General features: G+C 43.8%; 1 protein-coding gene across 6 annotated transcripts in view; it reads right to left on the reverse strand.

The window, feature by feature from the left end:
* The window catches only part of PCNT (pericentrin), a 228,556-nt gene that overhangs the window by 85,694 nt on the left and 127,290 nt on the right, over window positions 1–15,572 (reverse strand). For all 6 annotated transcript variants that reach the window (XM_073306956.1, XM_073306953.2, XM_073306954.2 and 3 more), the window contains 5 exons: window positions 15,335–15,486; window positions 14,265–14,479; window positions 13,380–13,585; window positions 11,668–11,830; window positions 818–1,030 (listed from right to left, as the gene is read on the reverse strand). In XM_073306956.1, the coding sequence (XP_073163057.1) occupies window positions 818–1,030; window positions 11,668–11,830; window positions 13,380–13,585; window positions 14,265–14,479; window positions 15,335–15,486 (949 nt within the window). The remainder of the gene's footprint in view (window positions 1–817; window positions 1,031–11,667; window positions 11,831–13,379; window positions 13,586–14,264; window positions 14,480–15,334; window positions 15,487–15,572) is intronic.

The raw sequence follows: 15,572 nt of genomic DNA on the forward strand, positions 1-15,572 counted from the left end.
GTCAGCAAACAGCTGTCTAGAGTCCAGATCATTAAAGCCTCCTCCTAGTTGTCCCTCCTAGATTGCTTGCCCCAGGGTTTTGACTCTCTGAATTCTAGTCTGTAGGGAGTTTACAGCAGATGCCCATTACAATTTATCCTGCATCTTTAATTATTTTAGCCTTATCCAAGATATTTAACCACTTCCTTCATTTTCAGTCCATTTCCTTGGTATTGTAGTGGTGTTCCAGAGCTTGTCTACACTACCGCACGGGGTCGATCTAAGATACGCAACTTCAGCTATGTGAATAGTTTATCTGAAGTCGACATACTTAGATCTACTCACCGCGGTGTCTTCATTGCGGTAAGTGGACAGCTGATGCTCTCCCATAGACTCCGCTTGCGCTCCTCGTTCTATATGAGACGTGATAAATCAACCCACGCTGGATCGATCACTGCCCGCCGATCCGGTAGGTAGTGTAGACAAGCCCCTAGTGACACAGATCTACTTCTTTCCCTTTCTCTCTTGCCTATGCTCTATCAGTTAACTAACATTTTAGTTAACAGATCTTAATTATCAGTTACATCCCCTTCCATTCAGTATCACATTTAGTTCATCATACTTATTTTTCTATACTCCTTCCATTTGTCACTAGACATTGGAGTACTCCTCATTAACAGCAACATCATCTTATTTCTAAAAACAGAAGTGTCAAGTCTGGGTTTCTTTCTTTTTCAAGTTAACTGGAAGTCTCTGCTCTACCCTTTCCTGTCCTGAGTTATTCAACCAACCATTATACAAAAGAAATATCAATAAATGTTATTAAAGCATTTCTTACCAACTTCTATTTCTCCTACGTTGGCAGCCAGAGCTTTCTTTTGACTTATTAGCATATCCCGCTCCTCACAGAGTATTGCCTGTTCCTGGGTTAGCTTCTGAAACTGTTCCTGCAGGCTCTCCAGTTCCAAAACAAGGCGTCGTTCAGACTCTTCTTTCAGGCTCATTGCCTCTTCTAAGGCTGCTTTCTCTACTACATAGCCTTCAATGATACCTAAAATCCAAAGGCAAAAGTGAACTAAAGGAGTAGACACTGAATTTCTTACATAAAGTACTATCAACTATCACCAATAGGAAGGGAAGGTTACTCACTTTGTGCAGTAACAGATTCTTTGAGATGTGTGTCACTGTGGGTGCTCCACTTTGGGTGTTGGTGCATCCCAGCACAGCTGATCGGAGATTTACAGTAGCAGTGTCCGGGCGGGTCATGCATGCACAGTAGGTGGGTCGCAGTGCACACAACCTGAGCCCTCCAGTTCCTTCTCTACTGCAGAGTCCCTACTGTGAACTCCGAAGTAGAGGGCGGGTAGTGGAGTACCCACAGGAGACACACATCTCGAAGAACCTCAGTTCCTTCACAAGGTGAATAACCTTCCCTTCTTCGAGTGCTGTCCCTGTGGGTGTTCCACTTCAGGTGACTGTACAGTAGTGCCCCTCAGATGGCTGTGGGGACTTCAGGTTCATTTGAGTCATTGAGGTAAGTATTGTGAGGCCCACTATGGCATCAGCCCTGGAGTCATGAGTGATTGCATAGTGTTCAGCAAATGTGTGGATGGAGGCCCAAGTGGCCGCCTTACAAATCTCTAATATTGGAACACTATGTAGAAATGCTATTGAGGTTGAAACAGATCTAGTAGAATGTGCTCTAATGTGTTCCGATGGTTCTGTATTCCAGACACGATAGCACATTTGAATGCATGTGGAGATCCAGTTAGACAAATCTCTGAGTAGATACTGTGTCTCCTTTTGAGAGCTCAATAGTAGAGACAAAGTCTAGGAGAATTCCGGAAGAGTTTGGTCCTTTCAAGGTAAAACGCTAGCACATGTCTAACAGCTAGTGGGTGCAGGGTGGCCTCTCTTGGATTCCCGTGAGGCTTAGGGTAGAATGCAGGGAGATGGATTGGTTGGTTCAGATGAAATGTAGATGTAACCTTTGGTAGGAATTTTGGGTGCAGACACAGCATGACCTTCTCTTTGAAGAATACTGTGTATGGAGGATCAGCCATGAGCTCACTCACCCTTCTGGCAGAAGTAATAGCGACCAGAAAGGCCACTTTCATGGATAAATGTAGCATGGAACAGATGGCTAATGGTTTGAATGGTGGTCTGGTGAGGCATTTCTGCACCAGACTGAGGTCCCACGTCGGGGTAGGCCGACAAAATACTGGTTAAACGTTCAGGAGACCCGTGAGGAAGCGTTTAGTAGTTGGGTCCATGAATGTCAAGGTTCCATCCATCTCCTGATGGAACTCTGTAATGGCCGCCAGATGAACTTTGATTGAGCTCATAGTTAAACCTGAACTTTTCAGCTCCAGTAGGTATTCCAGCACTAGTGGTACTGTAGAAGCCGTTAATTGTCTTTCTTGATATCAGGCGGAGAACCTCTTACATTTTTGAAAGTAAGTATTACGCGTGGTCATCTTCCTGCTGTTTAATAACACGTGTTTAACTTATTCTGAGTAGGTTAGTTCACCATGATGGAACCATGTAGGAGCCATGCTTGTAAGTGGAGTAGCTCCAGGTTCAGGTGAAGAGTACGACCGTAGTGCTGAGACAGCAGGTCTGGACGAGGACGGAGGTCTTGTGGGGCACATATCGCCATTCGCATCAGATAAGGGTATCATGCTTGTCTGGGCCATGTCGTGACTCTGAGGATAACCTTGGCCCTGTCTGTTCGTATCTCATGTATCATGTTTGATATCAGTGAAATCGGTGGAAATGAATACGAGTCATGCCTCCCATTTGATAAGGAAGGCGTTCCCCAGTAATCAGAGTCCTGCTCATGAACAGAACATTACGCATTTGCGGTTCGTTGCGGATGCAAACAAGTCGATGATGGGAATTCCCCATCTCAGAACTTTGCCATTCATCTCCCATGTGTGGTCTTGAGAGAAGAACCCACTGAGTGTGTCCGCTGTCACGTTCTGAGAGCCAGGCAGGTAGCATGCTGAGATGTTTATGTAGTGTTATAGGCACCACTTCCATATTTTATGGCTTCAGTGCATAGCGAGTGTGAATGCAAGACAGTACAATCCCATATTTGAAGGATGACTCGTACATCTGAGATAAGGTTTGTGAGCGTTATGAATCTGGCCTGAGGTAGGGAAGTCTTGGCTTCAGCCGGAAGGCATGGGATGCATTGTCCTAGGGATGGGGGTTCCATGACCACCACTCCCAAGAGAAGGAGATGGGTGGTGGTGGTCGGGGACTCCCTCCTAAGGGGGAGGGAGTCATCCATCTGTCGACCAGACATGGAGACTTGAGAAGCGTGCTGCTTGCCTGGAGCTAGAATCCAGGACGTGACTGAGTGTTTGCCAAGACTGTTGAAGACCTCAGACCGCTACCTCTTCCTACTTCTCCACGTGGGCACCAATGAAGCTGCCAAGAATGATCTTGAGCGGATCACTGCAGACTACGTGGCTCTAAGAAGAAGGATAAAGGAGTTTGAGGCCCAAGTCGTGTTCTCGTCCATCCTCCCTGTTGAAGGAAAAGGCCCAGGTAGGGACCGTCAAATTGTGGAGGTGAATGCGTGGTTATGCAGGTGGTGTCGGAGAGGGGGCTTTGGATTTTTCGACCATGGGATTTTGTTCCGGGAAGAAGGATTGCTAGGAACAGATGGGATCTACCTAATGAAGAGAGGGAAGAGCATCTTCGCAGGCAGGCTTGCTAGCCTAGTGAAGAGGGCTTTAAACTAGGTTCACCAGAGGATGGTGACCTAAGCCCAGAGGTAAGTGGGAGAGTGTGATACTGGGAGGAAACACAAGGAGTAGGGTACAAGACGGGAAGCTTCCTTATTCATACTGAGAAAGTAGGGCAATCGGCTAATTTTCTCAGGTGCATGTGCACAAATGCAAGAAGTCTGGGAAACAAGCAGGAAGAATTGGAAGTCCTGGCACAATCAAGGAACTATGACGGGATTGGAAAAACAGAAACTTGGGTTGCAGTTCAAATGACTGGAGTGCTGTCATGGATGGGTATAAACTCTTCAGGAAGGACAGGTACAGGAGAAAAGGTGGAGGAGTTGCATTGTATGTAAGAGAACGGTATGATTGCTCAGAGCTCCAGTTTGAAACTGGAGAAAAGCCTGTTGAGAGTCTTTGGGTTAAGTTTAGAAGCGAGAGCCACAAGGGTGATGGCATGGTGGGCGTGTGCTACAGACCACCACACCAGGAGGATGAGGTAGACGAGGCTTTCTTCGGACAACTAACTGAAGTCTCCAGATAACAGGCCCTGGGGGACTTCTTGGGGGACTTCAATCACCCTGACATCTGCTGGGAGAGCAATACAGCAGTGCACAGACAATCCATGAAGTTTTTGGAGAATGTTGGGGACAATTTCCTGATACAAGTGCTAGAGGAACCAACTAGGGGCCATGCTCCTTTTGACCTGCTGCTTACCAACAGGGAAGAATTGGTAGGGGAGGTAGAAATGGATTGCAACCTAGGCAGGAGTGACCATGAGATGGTTGAGTTCTGGATCCTGAAAAAAGGAAGGGGAATAGCAAAATACGGACCCTGGACTTCAGAAAAGCAGGCTTAAAGTCCCTAAGGGAACTCATGGGCAGGATCCCCTGGGAGGCTAATATGAGGGGGCAAAGAGTCCGGGAGAGCTGGCTGTCTTTTAAAAAAGCCTTACTGAAGGCGCAAGAACAAACGATCCCAAAGTGCAAAAAGAAGCAAATATGGCATGCAACCAGCTTGGCTTAACAGTGAAATCTTCTGTGAAATTAAACACAAAAAGGAAGCTTACAAAAAGTGGAAATTTGGACAGATGACTAGGGAGGAGTCCAAAAATATTGCTTGAGCATGCCGGGGTGTAATTAGGAAGGCCAAGGCACAACTGGAGTTGCCGCTAGCAAGGGATGTGAAGAGTAACAAGAAGGGTTTCTACAGGTACGTTAGCAACAAGAAAAAGGTCAGGGAAAGTGTGGGACCCTTAATGAATGGGGGAGGCAACCTAGTGTCCGATGATGTGGAAAATGCTGAAGTACTCAATGCTTTTTTTGCCTTGGTCTTCACAGAAAAGGGCAGCTCCCAGACTGCTGCACTGGGCAACACAGCATGGGGAGTAGGTGAGCAGCCCTCAGTGGTGAAAGAACAGGTTAAGGACTATTTAGAAAAACTGGACATACACAAGTCCATGGGTCCAGATCTAATGCATCCAAAGGTACTGAGGGAGTTGGCTGATGTGATTGCAGAGCCATTATCTCTGAAAACTCGTGGTGATAGGAGGAAGTCCCAGATGATTGGAAAAAGACAAATATAGTGCCCATCATTAAAAAAAGGGAAAAAAGAGAATCCAGGGAACTACAGACCAAGTCAGCCTCACTTCAGTCCCCGGCAAAATCATGGAGCAGGTCCTCAAGGAATCCATTTTGAAACACTTGGAGGAGAGGAAGGTGATCAGGAACAGTCAACATGGATTCACCAAGGGCAAGTCATGCCTGACCAACCTGATTGCCTTCTATAACGAGATAACTGGCTCTGTGGATATAAGGAAAGCAGTGGACGGGATATAGCTTGACTTTAGCAAAGCTTTTGATACGGTCTCCCACAGTATTCTTGCCAGCAAGTTAAAAAATTATGGATTGGATGAATGGACTATAAGGTGGATGGAAAGCTGGCTAGATTGTCGGGCTCAGCTGGTAGTGATCAATGGCTCGATGTCTAGTTCGCAGCCGGTATCAAGCAGAGTGCCCCAGGGGTCAATCCTGTGGCAGGTTTTGTTCAAATTCTTTATTAATGATCTGGATGATGGGATTAATTGCACCCTCAGCAAGTTCACAGATGACACTAAGCTGGGGAGAGAGGCAGATATGCTGGAGGATAGGGATAGGATACAGAGGGACCTAGACAAATTGGAGGATTGGGCCAAAAGAAATCTGATGAGGTTCAACAAGGACAAGTGCAGAGTCCGGCACTTACGATGGAAGAATCCTATGCACCGCTACAGGTAGGGACCGACTCGCTAAGCGGCAGTTCTGCAGAAAAGGACCTGGAGATTACAGTGGATGAGAAGCTGGATATGAGTCAGCAGTGTGCCCTTGTTGCCAAGAAGGCCAATGGCATATTGGGCTGTATTAGTAGGAGCAGATCGAGGGAAGTAATTATTCCCCTATATTCGGCACTGGTGAGGCCATACCTGGAGTATTGCGTCCAGTTTTGATCTCCCCAAACACAGAAGGGATGTAGAAAAACTGAAGAGAGTCCAGCAGAGGACAACAAAAATGATTGGCAGGCTGGGGAACATGACTTATGAGGAGAGGCTGAGGGAACTGGGATTGTTTAGTCTGCGGAAGAGAAGAATGAGGGGGGATTTGATAGCTGCTTTCAACTACCTGAGAGGTGGTTCTAGACTATTCTCAGTGGTGGAAGAGGACAGGACAAGGAGTAATAGTCTCAAGTTGCAGTGGGGGAGGTCTAGGTTGGATATTAGGAAACACTGTTTCACTAGGAGGGTGGTGAAGCACTGGGTGACCTAGGGAGATGGTGGAATCTCCATCCTTAGAGGTTTTTAAGGCCCGGCTTGACAAATGATTGATTTAGTTGGTGTTGGTCCTGATTTGAGCAGGGGATTGGACTAGATGACCTCCTGAGGTCTCTTCCAACCCTGATATTCTATTATTCTATGGTACCTTCTTCTCTTCGCAGGTGGGGTATAAATCACCAAAGTGCGGATGGTGGCCCAAGAGTCCTTCATCGTATGAAGCACCTCATCAGTTTTCTTTGAGAAAAGCTTTTCTCAATCAAAAAGTAGGTCTTCTACCTTTGTTTGCAGTTCCTCGGGTATATGCAAGGCCTGTAGCCAGTATCCCCGGCACATCACTACGGCTGTGGCCATGGTTCTGGCTGTGGTGTCTAGCGACGCTTTTAGGGCTGTTATGGCTATCTGTTGACCCTCGTTGCTGATGGCTTGAAATTGTGACCTTTTCTCCTTGGGGAACTCTGCTATGAACAAGCTAAGTTTCACATAGTTATCATAGTAATATTTAGCTAACAATGCAGAGTGATTGGCCACTCTGATTTGTAGGGTGCCTGAAGAATAAACTGTACACCCAAATAGGTAGAGTCTCTTGTGCTCTTTCTCCTGTGGTGTAGATTTAAACTGTGGTTGCTTGCCGTGTTGATTCGCAACATTGACCACTAAGCTGTTGGGGGGGGGGGCAGATGTGCAAAGAGAGTCTGCCCCTTTTGCATGTTGGCAGAATTGAGGCCGGTGTCTGCCAGACAGTCTCCGCCGGTTCCAAGATGGCATCGTTGATAGGACAAACGATCTTGGAAGTAAATTATGGTTGTAGTATTTGTACCAGCTTGTGCTGGTTTGTCTGCACCTCCTCTAGTGGTATTTTCTGGCTGTGAGTGACCCACTTAAACAGTTCTTGAAACTGCTTGAAATCTTCTCCTGAAGTTGGCAGTGGCGGCCTAGCAGCCTCATCTAGGGAGGAGGAAGTGTTGTGAGCAGGAGAGGTAGTTTCTTGGTCTGTGCCAGTTTTGTGTCCTCGCCTATGTCCTGAGCCTCCGTGGCCTGCAGTGTGGGAGAGGCAGGATTAGAGCGCAGTTCATATCTGTGCGCCGTGTGTGACCTGTAATGTGGACCTCTGTAAGAAGCCCAGGGTTCCCAATGTGCCCACTGCATTGGGAAGGCCTCAGGGGAGTACATCCATGGTGGTCTGCACCATGGTTGAATTGTCTAGTGGTATCTTGGTCCCATATGGCTCCAAGGTGGTCGGTGTTCTTTTGGTGGGGAATAGTGTAGTGAGAAGGTGTTTTGCTCCTGCATCTCCTCGTCTTCGCTGGAAAATTGTGAAATGTCATGAGAGATGTTGGGATCTCCTCCATAGCCTGTTGGGGAGCCCTCGGTACAGAGTATTGGGGAGTGCGGTGCCAACAGTATCACCAACTCTTTCTGGTGCAACAGAGACCGTGTGGTGCCAATGTCTGGATCATCAGTGCCATGAGGTCCGCTCTCATCAGTGCACGCGTCAGTGCCGACAAATGCTGTGGCTGTTTAGTCAGTGCGGTCGGTGCCGACTTGTTTTTCTCCACCAGTGCCGACTGTGTTGTTGGTGCTAAGGGCGTAGGCATGGTGCCTGAGGAGATGCTCGGTGCCAAGTCCCTTGCAGGTGAACTTGGTGCCGTGGAGGAGGCATGTCTTTGTGCCTCGACTCTGTCTCCTTTGCTCGGACTTTGGCGTTGCTGGAGGTGCCTGGAGCATCATAGGTGCTCCCACACGCATATGTCGGCATCTGGGGTAGCGACCTGGCAGGAGACCGCCTGTCTTTTCACAGTACTTTCTGCGGAGAATTTTGAGCCCTCTTTTTTGGTCTTTCATAGGGTACGTCTCCTTTTCCAGTTTGAGGAGTATCTGGAGAGGCAGTCTGCTTGTCCAAATCGGATTTGAGGGATTTCTCCATTAAAATCATTTTTAGCCGGAGATCCCTGTCACATTGGGCTCTGGCTCTCAAATTGCTGCAGTGGGGGCATTTTGGGGGTTATACCCCTCACCAAGACAGCACACACACAATGAATGCCCATCGGAAATGGGCATAGCTTCACGGCAGGAGCCACAGTATTTGAAGCCTGAGGAGCCAGGCATCTTAACGGATAACCGTCCCCTGAGAGGAGGTAGCTAACGAAAAAAAAATTTTTCCCCTCAATAAAACTAAACACTTACGCTTTCTAACTAACTATCTAATTAAACAATTTTTTAATGGTTTGAGGGAAGAGTGCTGATACCCCCCCAGAACTCAGTCTTCAGCCCAGGACAGTTGAGAAGGAACTAGAGGGCTCAGGTTGCGCACGCACTAAATGCAGCACCAGTGGTATCGCAAGATGCCTACCCGCGCAGACACAGCTACCATAAATCTCCGATCAACGGTGCCGGGACGCACCAACACCCGAAGTGGAGTACCCAAAGGGGCAGCACACAAAGAACAAACCGTTTATTTTAAATTCAAGTACTGTATCTTAGTTCAGTCGTAGAAAAAATACCCATAACATACTAATTTTAAGCTGCCCCAAAGACTGTCTGCAGGAAAAAAATTAACTAAAATAAGGGCATATGACAGAAGAGCCTGGCTAGTTCTCAGCATATGTATTGATAGTGCATATAACATGTTTACGTTTTCTTTGAGCTATTAGACAGGTCCAAGTTGTACCAGAGGTGTGCCTTGCACAAACAGCAGCACAGACTTATGAAAGAAATCCCTTAATGAACATTTATTTGTAACTTATACAAGCCAAAATTTAGATATATACTAGCTCTGTGGTTTTAAACCTGTGATCCGCAGACCCCTGGTAGTCCACAGACTATGTCTAAGGGGTCCACAGAAGGTTGTCATTACCACAGAACTGTGGTTTTCAACCTGGGCTCTGCAGACTATGTCTAAGATTTCCAAAGGAGTCTGCACCAGCATTCGAAGTTTTTTTAGGGGTCTGCAAATGAAAAAAAGGTTGAAAATCACTGTAAAAGCAAATCTGTTACATGTTAACTTTAAATCCACTATATAAATCCATGGTACACCCACACCTTGAATAATGTGTGCAGTTCTGGTCAATTGGAAAAAGCACAGAGAAGGCTAGAGAAACAAGCAGAGGTATGGAACAGCTTCCATATGAAGAGAGTAAGAAGACTGGGACCGTTGAGCTTGGAAAAGAGAACTCAGAGAGGATATGATAGAGACCTATAAAATGATGAATGGTGTGGAGAAAGCGAATCGGGAAATGTTAGTTATCCATTCACGTAACACAAGAACCAGGGGCCATCCAATGAATTTAATAGGCAGAAGGTTTAAAACAAACATAAGGAAATATTTCTTCACACAACACACAGTCGGCCTGTGGAGCTCATTGCCAGGGGATCTTGTGAAGGCCAAAACCATAACTGGGTTCAAAAAATAAATCAGATAAGTTCATGGAGGATAGGTCCATCCAAGGCAATTTGCCAAGAAGGCTGGGAAGCAAACCACTGGTCTGGGTGTCCCTAAACCTCTGACTGCTACAAGCTGGGACAGCAGAACAGGGCATGGATCACTCAATAAATTACCCTGTTCAGTTCACTCCATCTGAAACATCTAGCACCAGCCCCTATTGAAAGACAAAATTCTGGTCTGGGTGGGCTATTGGTCTGATCTAGTATAGCCATTTTTATGTTCTTAACAGTAAAGTTTATCATGTACAAGACACAACAAAAGAATTTTCAAAAGGAGTATCACACCCATTCATATAATCATAAAGGCTAGGGGAAAAGTCTCTTTTTGGTCATTAGTCTTATTTCTCTTTGGCAGGACTTTCAGCATAAAAAATGCTCATCAAGTTGTGACCAAAATCTCAAGTACTGATGAATTCCACCACTGCCTTTAGGTGCATGCCATAATGCCAGAACACACTTTTCCCTGTTTTAAATATATTTGTAAGAGAGGGTAACGCTCAAATATCGGCACTTCTTAAAATAGATATTTAAAGTTGAAATTCACTCCCATTTAAATCCATGATTTCATGTCTTATTGGTAACATTTCTCTTCCCCTTCCTGTTTATAGCATCCTTGTAGGCAACTGTGACAACCATTACCCTTTCTCTAAACAGCCTCTCCCCCACACTCCCCAAAGAAATGGACAGCACAGCCTTTTGTTGATCAATTTCCTCATGTGTAAAATGGGTGTAATATCTGCCTACAAAGGTTGATATCAGGCTTAATTAGGTAATGTTTCCGAGTGCTTTGAGGGCATAAAGCACACTACAAAAATTCAATAATACTATTAAACTAGTTATTTGATAAGGAATGACATAACATGCATTTTGGTGCGATCATCAGTCTTTTAAACCTATGCTGGCTTTTATCTCCCATGTAGTCAGAGAACAACTGGTTTGTATTTCACTGGGTCTCACATTTCCCAAAACGGACAGTATGTTTTCCCTATGCACCTCTTAGGACTTCTGTCCACCAGAAGTTTCCAAAGCAACTGCTAATGACAGAGTTCCTTGATTACTTCCTGCAATACTCTGAGTAATTTTCATCACATCCTGCTAGTTTTAAAATTACAAACATCAAGTACTATGGTCACTTGTTTCTTTCAGTGCTAGACAAAGTAAAATAATTATTTAGCAATTCCGATTTTGCCTGACAGTTGGTATTCACTGCTCTCCAGTTAATAGCCTTTTCTTTCTTTTGTCTCCCATGTCTTATCATTTCCTTTGCATACATCCTCATCAAATATTTCCTTCTACTGTCAGTGGGTCCTTCCTGGACTAGCTGTGAGTGCTGGGACCCACTGGGAAACTAGGCATCTCCCCTTCCCGAATAAAGCTCCCATTTCTAGCCATGCAAGAATGTGAGATACTGGTTTTTAAAGTCCTGACATTTTTAGCATAAAAAACATGCCACTAGTACAATCCTGAACACTGGGCCCATTCCGGGGCTCAGGTAAGTAACTCTGATGGTGGGGAGGCAAGTGCCACATCTGCGGGGAGAAAGAGGACGTATCCGTTTCAAGTGACACAGGGATTTAGAATGCCAAAGTGGGCAGGTAAAACAATTCAATGTGCATTATAAATTCATTTATCCACCTCCAAATATGTTTTGTTATATTATATAAATAACATCTGAAATCTGTTTCGGTTTCATTTCCTTACCTTCTGCTTTATGAAGCTCCAGTGCCAGTTGATTCTTTGCCTCACTTTCCTCATTTAGACACTCCATTAGATCATGGTGCTGACTCACCACTTGGGCAGTTTCCTGATTTCTGCGGCTGAATTCCTCCTCAAAGTGAGCGTGAATTTCATGTGTTTTCTCCAACTTTAAAAAAAAAAAAAGGCACATCACAACATACGACACTAAACATGTGAACTGCAATGATCATCTGAACCCTTATAAAGACAGAACTTATTTTCATTTTTGTAATATTTATCTATCAAGTGCTTCTGCCAATTACAAAGCAGCTTGTAGCTTAATTGCTGCATATTCCTAACATGTTTTATTACAGGACTTTGTTTTAACGTATTAATAGCCAACTAACTGTTTTGAAGCAGTAATAATAAAAATAGGTCTTTATTATATTTTTATTAAAAGAACCACCTCACTGCATAGTGCATGACTTTAAAAATGTGTTTTATGGCTCACTGAAGTCAAAGGTAATTTTGCTACTGGCTCCCAGTGAAGTCAAAAGTTTCTCTTTAGAGTTACAGAGATTCACAATATTGTGAAGCACGCGATGGATCTTTCTCCTTGCAGTTCTTAACTCAATTCCAAATTCTCAGTTTGCCATCACTGAAACATCTACAGGTTTAGTCTTTCAGCTATGCAATAGTTTTCATTGTAAAAGTCTTCCACCCCTTTACACAGTATGTAAGCCATTCAAAGTATATTTGCAGGTATGTGGGGTTAAGATTCTTCATTATTTGCCCTTTACCCCTTTCCTACGAAGCCTCTGTCATGACAGTTTTCCCCAGTAAAAGTGGCCCCCTCTAGGGTCAGTCATCACTGTTTTATGCAGGAAGGTCACTTCAGAGGGGTCTGAAAGCGCTCCTCTGCCCTTTGCTTCACTACAGGCAACATGAAAATCCTAATTCTGATCTCCAACAAGGAAGCTGAATATATATCTATAAAACTGGTGGGTAAAGTTCCAGTTTAAACCTTGCCATAACAACAAACATCTTGTTTCATTATTACAAGCACCCCATAAAATACAGATGGCATGTAATCTAATCCAGGTCCAAAATATAGTAGAACCTCAGCGTAACAAACACCTTGGGAATGGAGGTTGTTCATAACTCTAAACAAAACATAATGGTTGATTTTTCAAAAGTTTACAACTGAACACGGACTTAATACAGCTTTGAAACTTTACTACGCAGAAGAAAAACGCATCTTAATTTAAACGAAGCAAGCACAGAAACTCTTTCTTTACCCGTCATATTTTTTTTTAAAGCTTTCCCCTTATTTTTTTTTAGTTTACATTTAACACAGTATTGTTCTGTACAGTGCTTTTTTTGGTCTCTGCTGCCTGATTGCATACTTCCAGTTCCAAATTGGGTATGTTGTTGAACAGTCAGTTCATAACTCTAGTGTCCGTAACCTCTGAGGTTCTACTGCACATATTAACAGACATTACAAGAACAGTTCTTATAGTTAATGAGGGCAGAACCATCAATGCAGCAAGTAGGAAGAGGTGTACAGATTTCTTATTGGAAATGTGAGCTGTGTACATAGCTTTTCATGCACTTTCCCAAGAACCCAATCCTACAAAGTGCTGAATTCCTTAATGCCCAAGGGTGTCAGCATGTCACAGGATCAGACCCCAATTGCCTATGACAATATGTAGCTAAAGGCTGAGATCTAGTTTTACTTGTTTAGTTGATTCTGTAACCAGCTCTAGAAGTTTCTCCACAGCAGTACGCAAACGGCAACAAATTTTCAGGATCATCTCTTCATTCTCCAATGCCAGGTCTGGGCTTGCAAAAACACTCTCACATAAGTGTTGGCTCAACTCAGACCCTTCATCTGTCACTGCAGACACCTGGTTGTGTTCTGTAAGAGTTTCATCCAGGTCACCTACCAAAAAATTAAATGAATTAGAAAAAACACTATTACAAAAAATTAGTCCAGAAACAGCTACTCGTTACACAGCTGACTGACATGATCATATACAAATGTAACAGTGACACTACTTGGGACTGAGCGATGTTTAATTAGTGGAAAACATCTCAACATAAAGAAGTTCTTTAATACTTAAAAACTGACATGCCCCTTCATCAGATTTGGACGTATTTTTGTAAGTTATCAAACTACTTTGAGATGTTTGAAGAGAATAGTTACACCTAGATGAATGTTGCCCAGTTAGATATGACAAATCTTTTAAGATATAACAGGAGGCCCTGTGGCCTGCACATAGTTGCTACAAAGTCCAAGACCAGACCAGCCATTCATTGTTCCAGTTCAGGCTCACAATGCTATGATAGAAAAATGCTTGTCTCCTATTAGGAAGTTGAGAAGGGCACATTATGTGCTCATCAAAACCATTTTAATGGAACTATCTTTGCCACAGTACAGCATCTTCATGGTCAAGAGGATTAAAGCAGGATATTGACAGAGTCCATCACAACTTTGGAGAACCCCACTGGGTGGATGTGGAGAACACTGCAATATAAAATATCCATGTGGAGAGCCTTAGCTGTATGATATGAAATTAACAGTATCTTAAAAAAATAACTATGCCCAGACTGACACTCACTTTTTTCTAGGTCACGCTTCTCTCTGGCTTTGAAATGCTGTATGAATCCCACTTCTTCCATCATACTGCGGCTTTCTCTAGAATCTCCAGATGCCAGACTGTCATCAAGACAGAGACCAACTTTCTTACAGATAAGGTCTTCTGTGGCGATAGTGGCCTTTACCATTTCCACAAATAATTTCAAAACTTGCTGATAAGATTCCTGCAGTTTTTTCCTAGAACAGAAATACCATAAAATGCAAAGTACAGTATATTTCAACTAGAAGAGGTACTTAAATATTGATAACACTTTAAAAATTCAAAACCTCTCTGCAGGTTTGAAAGATTCTGTGACACAGCATATTATCAATATTTAAATGCCTCTTCTAGTAAGGATGTCACTTTGCAGCTATTTTCACTACTAAATTCCCAAATAGCTTATCCAAAGTGACCACCCTCCCTACAATGTGCATGATAATCACATTTTGTGTGGGGGGGGGGGTGGAGGGTGAGAAAACCTGGATTTGTGCTGGAAATGGCCCAACTTGATGATCACTTTAGATAAGCTATTACCATCAGGACAGTGGGGTGTGAGGAGGTATTGTTTCATGGTCTCTGTGTGTATATAATGTCTTCTGCAGTTTCCACGGTATGCATCCGATGAAGTGAGCTGTAGCTCACGAAAGCTCATGCTCAAATAAATTGGTTAGTCTCTAAGGTGCCACAAGTCCTCCTGTTCTTTTTTCCAGAGGTAAATTAAAAACAAAATCTACCCTGCTCTTCCATCTGACCCCCAAAAAAGTCTTCACCTTTCTTTTCAAACTCTGAGCTAATTTGTATACCTATTTCAGATAATAAACAGATACCAGAGTTAGTGAAGTGGGTATCAGAATGGTAATGTTCATTTTCAAGGTGTCCTAGATTTTTAGCATGTCAAGTAAAGACTAACAGTAACTTGGATATGCTTCAAAAATAGCGAAAACATTGTCACCTTCCTATACATGTAATTTGGCTTAGTTACTTTTTCGTTTAAGGAAGCAAAAAAAAGATATATAAGACATGGCACACTATATAACCCAAAATGAACTAACCTTTCATTCTGGGACAGTTCAATATCAGATCTCAACATAGCTACCAAGTACTCTCCTTCTTGGTTTTCTCTGTCTCGTCGCTGTAGGAGGGTATCTAGCTCAGAGCTAGTCTCCTCCAACTCATGATTTAAAGACTCCACTTTCTTTTCCAGCTGTGGGAAATGGAACAACAAGGCAAGGGATAAAAAGCCAGTCATTTTTACCAAACCAGCAGAGCTTTATTCAGTTATCTCATTAT

Source organism: Lepidochelys kempii, chromosome 11 (genome assembly GCF_965140285.1).
Source record: "Lepidochelys kempii isolate rLepKem1 chromosome 11, rLepKem1.hap1, whole genome shotgun sequence".
Classification (NCBI taxonomy): Eukaryota; Metazoa; Chordata; order Testudines; family Cheloniidae; genus Lepidochelys; species Lepidochelys kempii.